The sequence below is a fragment of the Bos indicus genome, chromosome 7 (assembly GCF_029378745.1).
Source record: "Bos indicus isolate NIAB-ARS_2022 breed Sahiwal x Tharparkar chromosome 7, NIAB-ARS_B.indTharparkar_mat_pri_1.0, whole genome shotgun sequence".
Classification (NCBI taxonomy): domain Eukaryota; kingdom Metazoa; phylum Chordata; class Mammalia; order Artiodactyla; family Bovidae; genus Bos; species Bos indicus.
In genome coordinates, this window is record NC_091766.1 from 15832780 (window position 1) to 15845283 (window position 12504).

The 12504-nt window shown below is 46.6% G+C and overlaps 1 protein-coding gene across 5 annotated transcripts in view; it reads right to left on the minus strand.

The window, feature by feature from the left end:
* Positions 1-12504, minus strand: part of INSR (insulin receptor) — a 174006-nt gene that overhangs the window by 12815 nt on the left and 148687 nt on the right. For 3 of the 5 annotated variants that reach the window (XM_070792007.1, XM_070792003.1, XM_070792005.1), the window contains 3 exons: positions 9445-9604; positions 3527-3629; positions 2134-2201 (listed from right to left, as the gene is read on the minus strand). In XM_070792007.1, the coding sequence (XP_070648108.1) occupies positions 2134-2201; positions 3527-3629; positions 9445-9604 (331 nt within the window). The remainder of the gene's footprint in view (positions 1-2133; positions 2202-3526; positions 3630-9444; positions 9605-12504) is intronic. The other 2 variants (XM_070792004.1, XM_070792006.1) reach the window with 1 other exon arrangement.

The following is a 12504-nucleotide window of genomic DNA, read 5'->3' on the forward strand; positions in this document are numbered from 1 at the left end:
GCAGCCCACCAGGCTCCCTCGTCCCTGGGATTCTCCAGGCAAGAACACTGGAGTGGGTTGCCATTTCCTTCTCCAATGCATGAAAGTGAAAAGTGAAAGTCAAGTCGCTCAGTCATGTCTGACTCTTAGCGACCCCATGGACTGCAGCCCACCAGGCTCCTCCATCCATGGGATTTTCCAGACAAGAGTACTGGAGTGGGGTGCCATTGCCTTCTCCGAAATAAGGTCATTAGAGTGGCCCTAATCCAATCTGACTGGAGTCCTTGAAGAGATTAGGACACAGATACACACAGAGGGAAGATACAGGGAGAAGATGGCCAACTACAAGCCAAGGAGAGAGGACTCAGGAGAAACCAACCCTGCTAACACTGTGATCTCAGAGTTCCAGCCTCTGGGGCTGTGAGGAAATCAAACTCTTTTCTAAGCCGTCCAGTCTGAGTACAGCAGTCTAAGCAACACAATACCATCACCAATGGCTCTTGCAAGGACATTGGATCATACAAGAGCTCTGAACCCAAATGAACTTACACATACTCACTGGGGAGTCCCTCTCCCAGCCCCCAAGATCCCAGAGCTTGGACCTTGCCCTCTGTATCTCTTGGCCCAGAACTTCCTGGCCTTAAAGACCCACAAGCTGCAACTTCCAGCTTTCCCTGAGCACCTCTGTGCCTTCAGCCATTGCTGCAACCCCAGAAGGAAGCAGGATAATAGAGTGGAAGCAGAACACTGTGGGGGTTGATGGCAGCCCTGGGGTTCAGCTTTCCCATCTCTGACATGGTTAACAATGCCATTTGCCAAACAGAGAGAAAGGCTCTGGATCAACACTCACCCCTTCTTGCTCCTAGACTCTGTGCCTATTCCCACTGGGAATAACCCCCTTGTCTAGGTTCCCTATTCTGATGCTTTGAGGTCTTGCTGGTGCTAGAAGGACTGCCCTTCCTGGGGGTGGCCAATTCACACAGAGAATAAATGAAGTGCCCGAGAGTCCACCTTTCATATGCAAAACAGCCAATCCAGAGCCCACATCCTAACCCCCTCCATCATCAGGCTCTCACACTCTGGGGCACCATCCCCCTGCCCTGATCATCCCAGGTCCAGTTAGGAGACAACCAGGGACAGCTCATATGCCCCAGATGCTGCTGAAATAGTTTTAGCTTGAATTAGCCTCTCTTATGTCTTGCCTCACCTTTCCCATGGAAAAGACAATAAAGCCTCTTACTAATATTTTTCTCCCACTCCCTCTGCCTCCTGACCAACCCTGGTGCTTCCCCGTGTGGGCCTGCCTCCTGTTTCTCCAGGCTCCATGAGTCTACCTTTTTTCCTCATGACATTCACTTCCATATCTGCATGTTTTATCAGACTTCTTTGAAATGAATCCCAGGTATCCTTAAAAACACCACCCCTGTCTCCCAAAGCAGCATCCTGCCATGCAATAGTGTTCATGCCTTGAAAGTCGCTCTTTGATTTTTTTTTTTTTTGCTGCATGAAGCATTTTAGAAGGTTGAAATGCAATAGCTGCCTTCGTGTCTAAAGGAACAGCCAAAGCTTTATCTACAAGGGTCACTCACTGCCCTTTGGTGCAGTCAAGGGAACATGGTCATCGGTCCTATGCTCCTGTCACCAGCATCAGCATCTTCCCCATATTCAGTGGCCACCAAGAGCAGAGGTGCTGGTGGTACCCACCCAGCCTCCCATATTCCCCATCTGGTCCTTGCTTCTCGTTTGCCCCATCCCTCATCTCCAGTCTCCCATCTTGGCTTCTGACTCCACCTCCCAGCTTGGATGGCCTGTTTTGTGACCACTTTCTGGCTCTGACCCTTGGCACGCTCTCTAGCACAGGACCCGTGCTCTGTATCTCTACAGCTGCAGCACCAAGTTGAGGGTGTCTCAGCCCAGCCCAAGCACATCTAGATCATCTAGATCAGCCCATCCAAACAAGTGCCAGACGGCAGGTGTCTAATTGCTCCTGGTAACAGGGTTTCTGCACAAGGGGCAGGTGTGCCAACTCAAGGGAACAAGAAGACTCTTCTCAGCCCCCTAGGGTACCAACCCTTGACTGTCAATTGATAGAGATGGCAAAGGAAACCAAACAGAGGGGTTCTGGTCATCCACGGGCAAAGGGACAGAACTTACCATCGCTGGCACTGAGGTACTCTGGGTTTGAAGAAGCATACAGTGGTCCCAATGGCCCATCTGGCTGCCTGGATGAGAAGAATGGAGACATTCCATCTTGATAAACTCACAGGACTCTGTGGGTGTCTAGCAGGAGGATATAACCTCCCCAGAGCAAACAGCTACCCTTATTAACAGCAGCCACATAATCCTGGATACAGTCTGCGGTGAGGGTGGGGGATCCTAATTTTTTTTAGCAGAAGCCCATCAGATGGCTACTTAAGTGCATCAGCGTGGAACAGCTTACCCATAAACTATAATTTATGGCTGTCATTATAACATCTAAAAACTATTCACCCGCTGCTGTTCTGAAACCATCTCATTCTAGCTTATGAGAAACAACTGTTGAATTTTCAGGAAATTTGCAAGCCAGTTGTTAAATACAACCACCGCTTAAAATTAAATCACATAAGCCTACAGTTAAATATATTATCTTCAAAGCAAACGTAATGCATACTCAAAACTGGCCACTTCCTAATTATCACACTGTATCTTACACTCTTCAGTCCATCTCTGTTACCTTCTTTATTTAGATGGTTGCATACATAAGGCAGAAATACTATATGTTCATGAGTCACTGCACTGTGGTAGTTATTTAGTCGCTAAGCTGTATGCCTGACTCTTTTGCGACCCCATGGTCTGTAGCCCACCAGGCTCCACTGTTCATGGGATTTCCCAGGCAAGAATACTGGAGTGGGTTGCCATTTCCTTCTGCAGGGGATCTTCCCGATCCAGGGATCAAACCTGCATCTCCTGCATTGGCAGGTGGATTCCTTACCACTGAGCCACTGGGGAAGCCCCAGTAGAAACATGTCATTGTATTATTTGTCCAAATCCTTACAATGCACAACACCGAGAGTGAAGCATAATATAAACTATGGACTTTGGGTGATAACAATGTATGGATGTAGGTTTATCAGTTAGAACACTGATGTTGATAATAGGGGATCATACACGGGTCAAGGGGTGTATGGGAAATTCTTATACTTTTGCCTCAGTTTTGCTGTGAACTGAAAACTAAGAAATCAAATCCATGTTTAAAAAAAAAATGGATAAATTAAATCCTATCATAATGCATATGGCTTTCCCTGTTGGCTCAGATGGTAAACAATCTGCCTACAATGCAAGAGACCTGGGTTTGATCCCTGGGTCAGGAAGGTTCCCCTGGAGAAGGGAATCGCTACCCACTCCAGTATTCTTGCCTGGAGGATTCCATGGACAGTGCTGTCTGCCAAGCTACAGTCCATGGGGTTGCAAAGAGTTGGACACGACCGAGCGACTAACACACATGTAGGCATACTTTTCCCCAAGAGAGCTGGTTGTTAACCACTTACCAGCACATCACCACACTCACCTCTTTCTCAGGAATAGACAAATACTTCCAATCACAACACTGAAGAGAAAGACAAAGATGAGGGGACCGATGATGATTTTTGCAATATTTGATGGCACGTCTACTGAAATAGAATAAGAAAATGTAGGGTTCTCATTAAAATGTGTTCACATCAAAGGTCATGCCAGAAAGCATATCTACACATCTAATGGGCCACTCACGCTTGTTCCCCTTCTCTAGTCCCTGAGTCAGTATCCCCTGCAGTGACCCCAGACCACTGCCCAGCGCCAGCTTTCTCCCTTCACCACCAGCTTCATAGACATGTAACCCAAGCCATCAGCTAGGTCCCCTACTCAGAAGGTCCTTGTTGGTTTTCAGTCACTAAGTCATGTCTGACTCTTTGAGACTCCATGGACTTTAGCCCTTCAGACTCCTCTGTCCATGGTATTTCCCAGGCTAGAATACTGGAGCAGGTTGCCATTTCCTTCTCCAAGGGATCTTCCCAGCCCAGGAATCATACCTGGATCTCCTGCATTGGCAGGAGGATTCTTTACCCCTAAGCTACCAGATTAGAGATATTAGAGATACCAAGAGATACCAAGGGAACATTTAATGCAAAGACAATAAAGGACAGAAATGGTATGGACCTAACAGAAGCAGAAGACATTAAGAAGAGGTGGCAAGAATACACAGAAGAACTATACAAAAAAGATCTCTATGACCCAGATAATCACGATGGTGTGATCACTCACCTAGAGCCAGACATCCTGGAATGAGAAATCAAGTGGGCCTTAGGAAGCATCACTACGAACAAAGCTAGTGGAGGTGATAGAATTCCAGTTGAGCTATTCAAATCCTGAAAAATGATGCTGTGAAAGTGCTGTGACTCAATATGACAGCAAATTTGGAAAACTCAGCAGTGGCCATAGGACTGGAAAAGGTCAGTTTTCATTCCAATCCCAAAGAAAGGCAATGCCAAAGAATGTTCAAACTACTGCACAATTGTACTTATCTCACATGCTAGCAAAGTAATGCTCAAAATTCTCCAAGTCAGGCTTCAACAGTAGTGAACCGTGAACTTCCAGATGTTCAAGATGGTTTAGGAAAGGCAGAGGAACCAGAGATCAAATTGCCAACATCCACTGGATCATTAAAAAAGCAAGAGAGTCCCAGAAAAATATCTATTTTTGCTTTATTGACTACGCCAAAGCCTTTGACTGTGTGGATCACAACAGACTGTGAAAAATTCTTAAAGAGATGGGAATACCAGACCACCTGACCTGCTTCCTGAGAAATCTGTATGCAGGTCAAGAAGCAACAGTTTGAATTGGACATGGAACAACAGACTGGTTCCAAATCAGGAAAGGAATACATCAAGGCTGTGTATTGTCACCATGCTTATTTAACTTGTGTGCAGAGTACAGCATGCGAAATGCCGGGCTGGATGAAGCACAAGCTGGAATCAAGATTGCCAGGAGAAATATCAATAACCTCAGATACACAGATGACACCACCCTTATTGCAGAAAGCAAAGAACTAAGCTTCTTGATGAAAGTGAAAGAGGGGAGTGAAAAAGTTGGCTTAAAACTCAACATTCAGAAAACTAAGATCATGGCATCTGGTCCCATCACTTCATGGCAAATAGATGGGAAAACAATGGAAACAGTGAGAGACTTTATTGTCTTGGACTCCAAAATCACTGCAGATGGTGATTGCAGCCATGAAATTAAAAGACGCTTGCTCCTTGGAAGAAAAGCGATGACCAACCTAGACAGCATATTAAAAAACATTGCTTTACTAACAAAGGTCCATCTAGTCAAACCTATGGTCTTTCCAGTAGTCATGTATGGATGTGAGAGTTGGACTGTAAAGAAAGCTGAGCACCCAAGAATTGATCCTTTTGAACTGTGGTGTTGGAGAAGACTCTTGAGAGTCCCTTGGACTGCAAGGAGATCCACCAGCCAATCCTAAAGGAAATCAGTCCTGAATATTCATTGGAAGGACTGATGCTGAAGCTGAAATTCCAATCCTTTGGCCACCTGATGTGAAGAACCAACTAATTGGAAAAGACCCTGATACTGGGCAAGATTGAAGGCGGGAGGAGAAGGGGACGACAGAGGATGAGATGGCTGGATGGCATCACCAACTCGATGGATGTGAGTTTGAGTGAACTCCAGGAGTTGGTGATGGACAGGGAGGCCTGGTGTGCTGCAGTTCATGGGGTCGCAAAGAGTCGGACACGACTGAATGACTGAACTGAACTGAAGCTACCAGGGAAGCCCTCAGAAGGTCCTGCTCTCTGTTTAATGCTCTGCTCTTCCTGTCTTGAAAATCTTGACACTTTTTAAACCAGGGACCACGTCTTTTCAGTTTGCACTGAACCCTTCAAATTAAATAGCTTATTTCAATCCCAGCAGTACCTCTGGCAGATGAAAAATCCATCAGAAGTGCCCTGTGTGTGCCAGGGGGTCGTCCCAAAGAACTAAACCAACTGAAGAAACGTTATGCAGCCTTAATTCTAATTCTCATGCAAGGCTGAATTGTCTGTAATTACAAAAGCACCCATGTATTCAGACGCTTCCAAGCCAAGGAAGAAAGTGAGTTCTGGGAAACCAGAGAAGGAACCTGGTCCTTCGGGTCTTTAATAGTAACAGTTTACTGAACACTTATGAACATACCAGGCACTGTTTGAAGTGCCCTGCCTGGGAGATCTTAGTTAATCATTCCATAAGCCAAAGTGGCGGGGGTGGGGTGGGGGTGGTGTTAACATCAATGTCAGTTAACAAAATGGGACACAGAGGCTCAGAGAGGTGAGAGTTCTTGCCCAAGTTTAAGAGTTGATTCAAGGTGGAGCAGAGATTTGAACCCAGGCCATCTGAGCAAGTTCTTGACCACTGCTCCATGCTGCCCTTAGGGGTCAGCTCTATCCGGAGACATCTTGTCCTCTTGGACCTCCCTGAATTGACAGCAAACTGCCTCCTTCCACATGGAGAAAGCCTCTCTAAATATTTGATGATTGGATGTTGTTCAGTTGCTCAGTCATGTCTGACTCTTTGCGACCCCATGAACGGCAGCACGCCAGGTTTCCCTGTCCTTCACTGTCTCCCAGAGTTTGCTCAAATTCATGTCCATTGAGTCGGTAAGGTCATCCAACCATTTCATCCTCTGTAGCTCCCTTCTCCTCTTGCCTTCAATCTTTCCCAGCATCAGGGTCTTTTCCAATGACTCTTCACATCAGGTGGCCAAAGGAATGGAGATTCAGCTTCAGCATCAGTCCTTCCAATGAATACTCAGGGTTGGATGGGACATGAAGAATGGAAACCGTCTGGTCATGTGCCGTGGTGGGCATTTTTCTTAGGAGGGGAAAAGGTGGAGGCTACCAATTGCCCAGCACCCAGCACACCTGGGAGCCATGATGCCCACCCCACCCCACCTCTGCTTCCCAGACCCACAGACCAGTTCACTCCTGAGATTCCCGTGGCCACCAGAACTAGGATTCAGGAAGGGAGGCAGCCAGGATGCAAAATTTGAGAGGAACTCTTGCTTTGGGCCATGCCAGGGCAGAGTCACCCCCAGAGGGTGAGTGCCTCTTTAAATTTTACACCCTGGGTGTCTTGCCAGCTTCCTTATTATTTAAGAAAGAGTTGTTAATCGAATGTGTTGAATATTTAATTCTCCATTGTTAGCTACTGTTAGTAAGCTGTGCTGAATTTCCTCAATCATTTATCTTTTGGTGACATCTCTGATCATTTCCTTAGGATGAATTTCTAGAGCTACCATTGCTGGCTGAAACAGTAAAAGCTTTTATAAGCTTTTTTTTTTGGATATACGTTATTAAAGGACTGTGGTTTAGGACTCACCTACCATGAAAAATAACATCCATGTGTCTGCACTCTTGAATAACACTGTGTGTAATTAAATAACAGAAACAAGCAAAACACTTGCCAATTTGATAAGTTAAAAATTCTATTTCATTTTGATTTGCCTTTTTTTTTTCCCTTTTGGTGTGGTTTTGAGTGAAGTTGGTCATTTTTCCCCTTATGTTTTCTATTTTTCTATTTCTTTTAAAATTGGCTATTTATATCCCTTGCTTATTTTTGTGTGAGGACATATATCTTTTACTCATAGGAGACATAGATACATACTCATTTTGTATTAAAGATATGAACTCTTTGTCAATGAGGTCACAAATATTTTCCCCATTTTGATAATTTCTTTCGAGTTCTGTTCATGGTTTCCCTCTAAATCCTTGAAAAATCCGTGTTAGCAATGTCTTTGTTATTGATGAAGCCCTTGGAACACACCTGAGTTTATGCTAAGAGAGAAGATAGTTTGAGATAGGGGCTGGTTACTGGAAGACCATGTGTGTGATTAGAGGGGTTGGACTTTCAGCCTGGTCTCCAAACAGGGGAGGGGGTTTGGAGATGGAGTTCAGTCATGTGGTTAATGACTTGATCAATCTCACCGATATAATGAAACCCCAATAAAAACTCTGTTCACCAAGGCTCAGAGAAGCTTCCTGGCTGGTGGGCACATTGATATGCCAGGATGGTGCTGCGATGTATCCTGATTCCATGGAGAGAAGACACAGGAGCCATGTCTTCCAGTCTGCTCTTGGCCCCCGCCCTACGCGGCTCTTTATCTGAGTGGTCCTGACTTACATCTTTTATCATAAAGCCCACTGTCCCACAGCATTTTCCTGAGTTCTATGAGCCATAGGTTGTTGTTCGGTCATTTAGTCCTGTCTGACTCTTTACGACTCCATGGACTGCCAGGCTTCCCCGTCCTTCACTCTCTCCTGGAGTTTGCTGAAACTCATGCCCATTGAGTCAATGATGCCATCCAATCATTTCATCCTCTGTCATCTCCTCCTACTCCTGCCCTCAATCTTTCCCAGCATCAGAGTCTTCTCTAGCAAGCCACTAAATCTGAGGGGGTTGTGATAACCCCCAGATTTGTAGCCAGCCAGTCAGGAGTGCAGGTGGCCTGGAGAACCCCCAAGCTTTCATCTGGTATCTGAGGTGAGGGTAATTTTGGTGGGAACCATGCTCTTTAACTTGACCAGAACCAGCCCAGCAAGAATCCCTTTCCACTTTCCACAGTCTCACCAAGCCTGGCAGATGAAAATCCAGCCAACTAAGCAGAAGCTCTATCTTCCCCCCTCCCACCCAAGTTTCCACTCCTCCTGGTCTAGAATTGCCCCTCCTTCTAAGTGGCTGGGTTCCTACACCATTGGTCTGTCCCCTCTTTTTTTTTTTTGTAAAGTTTTTATTTAATTATCTGGCTGCACTGGGTCCTAGTTGTGGCATGTGGGATCAAGTTCCCTGACCAGGGATCAAACCCAGGGCCCCTGCATTGGGAGCATGGAGTCTTAGCCACTGGACCACCAGGGAAGTCCCAGGGTCTGTCCCCTCTTATACATTCTCCCAGGTTTCAGCCAAGATGCCCCTGCCTCCAGGAAGCACTCCCTGACCAGCTCAGCTCTCCCCATCTCTCCCTATTGTACTGTCCACAGTGTGTCCAGCTCGCTCAATGGCAGCACTTCCTGCCAGCACGCCCAAGGCTGAGTAGATAAGCTCCCACATACTCCCTTGGAGGACATGGCCCATCTGAAGACAAAGATGGAGACCCCAATAACAGGAGCTAATGTGCTTATCACACGTGCCCTGTGCCAGCCACTTGGCATTCATGATGTCTCTGAAGCCTCCCTTCACCTCCAGTGGTGGTCCTAGTATTATACCCATAGTCAGATGAGGAAGCATGCGCTTAGAGAGGGCAAGCATCTTGCCCTGGTCACACAGCAGCAGCCGGTGGACCCCGAGGTCAAGTCAGAGGCAGTACCCACAGCCTCCAGGCTTCCCCAAGCATCCTCTGAAACACCCTGCTAGGCCCAGCACCAAGCACAGACTCTACCAGTCGAAGTGGCCGTGCAGACTTACAATAGTCTGTCACGTAGAAATAGGTGGCTTCCGTCCAAGACCCATTGCCTGCCAGGGAGGTGGCCCGAACTCGCACACTGTAATTCCCAGGCAGCAGCCCACGCAGCCGGCAGCCACGCTCCAGAGCATAATGTCGGCGGGAGACGCAGAGGTGCAGCTCCTGAAAGACAAAGATCCCACTCAGAAACAACATGGAGGGAGTGAGGCATAAACACTGCAACATGTGAGCGACTTTGAGCCTCATGAAATTCCCAAACCATAGCTCTATGGATAAGGCACAGATAGAGAGATTATCGGGCTTCCCTGGTGGCTCTGAGGGTAAAGAATCCACCTGCAACACAAGGGACCCAGCTTCGATCCCTGGATCAGGAAGATCCCCTGGAGAAGGGAATGGCAACCCACTCCAGTATTCTTGCCTGGAGAATCCCATGGACAGAGGAGCCTGTTGGGCTACAGTCCAAGGGGTTGCAAAGAGTTGGACATGACTGAGTGACTTTCATGTTTTCACTTTCAGAGAAGTTATTGTTGTTGATAATAGCCAATATTCCAAAACCATAGCCAAGCACATGGCTTAGATCATGGCACTTAACCCTTATGATGTCACGCTTAGCTTAGTCAGAAACAAGGAAAGTGAGGCTTAGAGCAGAGGTCAGTGAACTTTGGCTGTAAAGGGCCAGAGAGTAAATTATTTTTAGCTCTAAGGGGGCCAGGTGGTCACTGTTATCAATTCAACCTTCAATAGCTCAAAAGCAGTCCGAACCAGGTCCTGAATCTCTAATATCCGTAGACAAACAGGTGTGGCTGTGTGCCCACAAGACACGGTGGATGCTGAAAGCTGAACCTCGCAGAAATTTACACATGTGAGATACTAGGGCTTCCCTGGTGGCTCAAACAGTAAAGAATCTGCCTGCAATGCAGGAGACCCAGGTTCAATCCCTAGGTCAGGTAGATCCCCTGGAGAAGGGAATGGCAACCCACTCCAGTATTATTGCCTGGAGAAATCCATGGACAGAGGAGCCTGGCAGGCTACAGTCTATGGGGTCACAAAGAGTCGGACACAAGTGAGCAACTAACACACACACATACACACACATGAGCTACTATTTTTCTTTTGAATTTTTTTCAACTGTCTGAAGATGTGAAAGTGATTCTTAGCTCATAAGCTGTACAAAAACAGGCATTGCATAAATAGTTTGTCTTCTGCTTCTGGGGGAGTTGAAATGATTTGTCCCAGATCTCATAGCTGGTCATTGGCAGGGCAGCCCTTGAACCCAGAACTGTCTGGCTCCAAACCCACCAACTGTCTGGCTTCCTTGAAACCACCATGGAGTATTTTCACCAGGACTCCAGGAAGGCAGGAAAGAAGGAACCCAGATCTCCTAAATCACCTAAGAACCAAACAGATACATGGACTTAATGTCTTAAGGACAAATTTTAAAACAGGTTCCTTCTCACAATGTAGCTTTTTGATTTATTTATTAAAAGAGTTTGTGTGTGTGTGTGTACGCATGCGCACGTGCACGTTCAGTCATACAGTCCTTGTGACCCCATGGACTGTAGCCCATCAGGCTCCTCTCTCCATGGGATTTCCCAGGCAAGAATACTGAAGTGAGTTGCCAATTCCTTCTCCAGGGGATCTAAAAGAGTTGCTGCTGCTGCTGCTGCTAAGTCGCTTCAGTCGTGTCCAACTCTGTGCAACCCCACAGATGGCAGCCCACCAGGCTTCCCGTCCTTGGGATTCTCCAGGCAAGAACACTGGAGTGGGTTGCCATTTCCTTCTCCAGTGCATGAAAGTGAAAAGTGAAAGGGAAGTCGCTCAGTCGTGTCTGACTCTAGCGACCCCATGGACTGCAGCCTACCAGGCTCCTCCGTCCATGGGATTTTCTAGGCAAAAGTACTGGAGTGGGGTACCATTGCCTTCTCCGCTAAAAGAGTTGGGATATACTTAAATGTCTGGAAAGAAGGTAGAGATACACACCCCAGCAATAAACATGTAAAAAGAAAGAAACCCAGGGCTTATTAGGAGAAGCATAAGGCTCACTGGGAAATATGATCATGAAACCTGTAAGCGTCGGCCAGTTTTAAAACTTTCCAAAACAGCTCCGAGTTCATAGTGCATGCAGGGAACTGGACTGGAAAATTTCAGGAGGGAGTGGGAGGAGGGAGAGAAACGTAAAAACTCCCGTGCTTATCATGTGATAATAACAGCAAGAAAACAGATCAGGCTAGTGGTAGGAGTGGGGAAGTCTAGTCCAAAGGTTCTTCCAAGTCGAATGAGTCACCAAGTGGAAAGGGACAAATAAGCAAATATAGAAACCAAAGGGAGCTGCTATCTGGGGAGAAAGGGAAAATATAGCCTCCAGTGTTGGTCGGGTACCTCGAGGGGTGAGGACAGAGAAGGGAGCCTGATGGAAGGAACTAGAGACACCAAAAAAAAAAAAAAAACCACCAAGAAGCAAGTCTGATGAAGAATGAAGAAGCCAATTACAGAAAAGTTTGTGCAAACAAGGGGGAAAAAAAGAAAAACAGCTCAAAACTGCAAAAACATGCTGAGGCAGAGATGTTAATTGCATAGAAACTGAAAATTGATGCTCTCTTTCCACAGAGATGGTTCCTGGGTCCAGGGTGTCCCAGGATGGGAAGGGAAGTGGTGAGGGGAGAAATGACTGATGCAAAGTTCAAGGAGAGGCAGAATCAAAAACAACGGTGATTTGGGCTGTTCAACTAGCAAATAAGAGGGGAAAAAATGACCTCCCACCAAATGCTGGAGAGAATTTTGTAAACTTGGCAAAATTACATCCCAACAGTACAACTGGTGTCAAAAACTTCTTTTTTTTTTTACTTTACTTTTTACTTTATCAAGGGTTTCCCAGGTGGTACAGTGGTAAAGAACCTGCCTGTCAACACAAGAGTTGCCAGAGTCATGGGTTCAATCCCTGGGTGGGGAAGATACCCTGTAAGAGGAAATGGCAACCCTGCAGTATTCTTGCCTGGAAAATCCCATAGACAGAGGAGCCTGGTGGGCTACAGTCCACAGGGTTGCAAAGAGTCAGACACAAC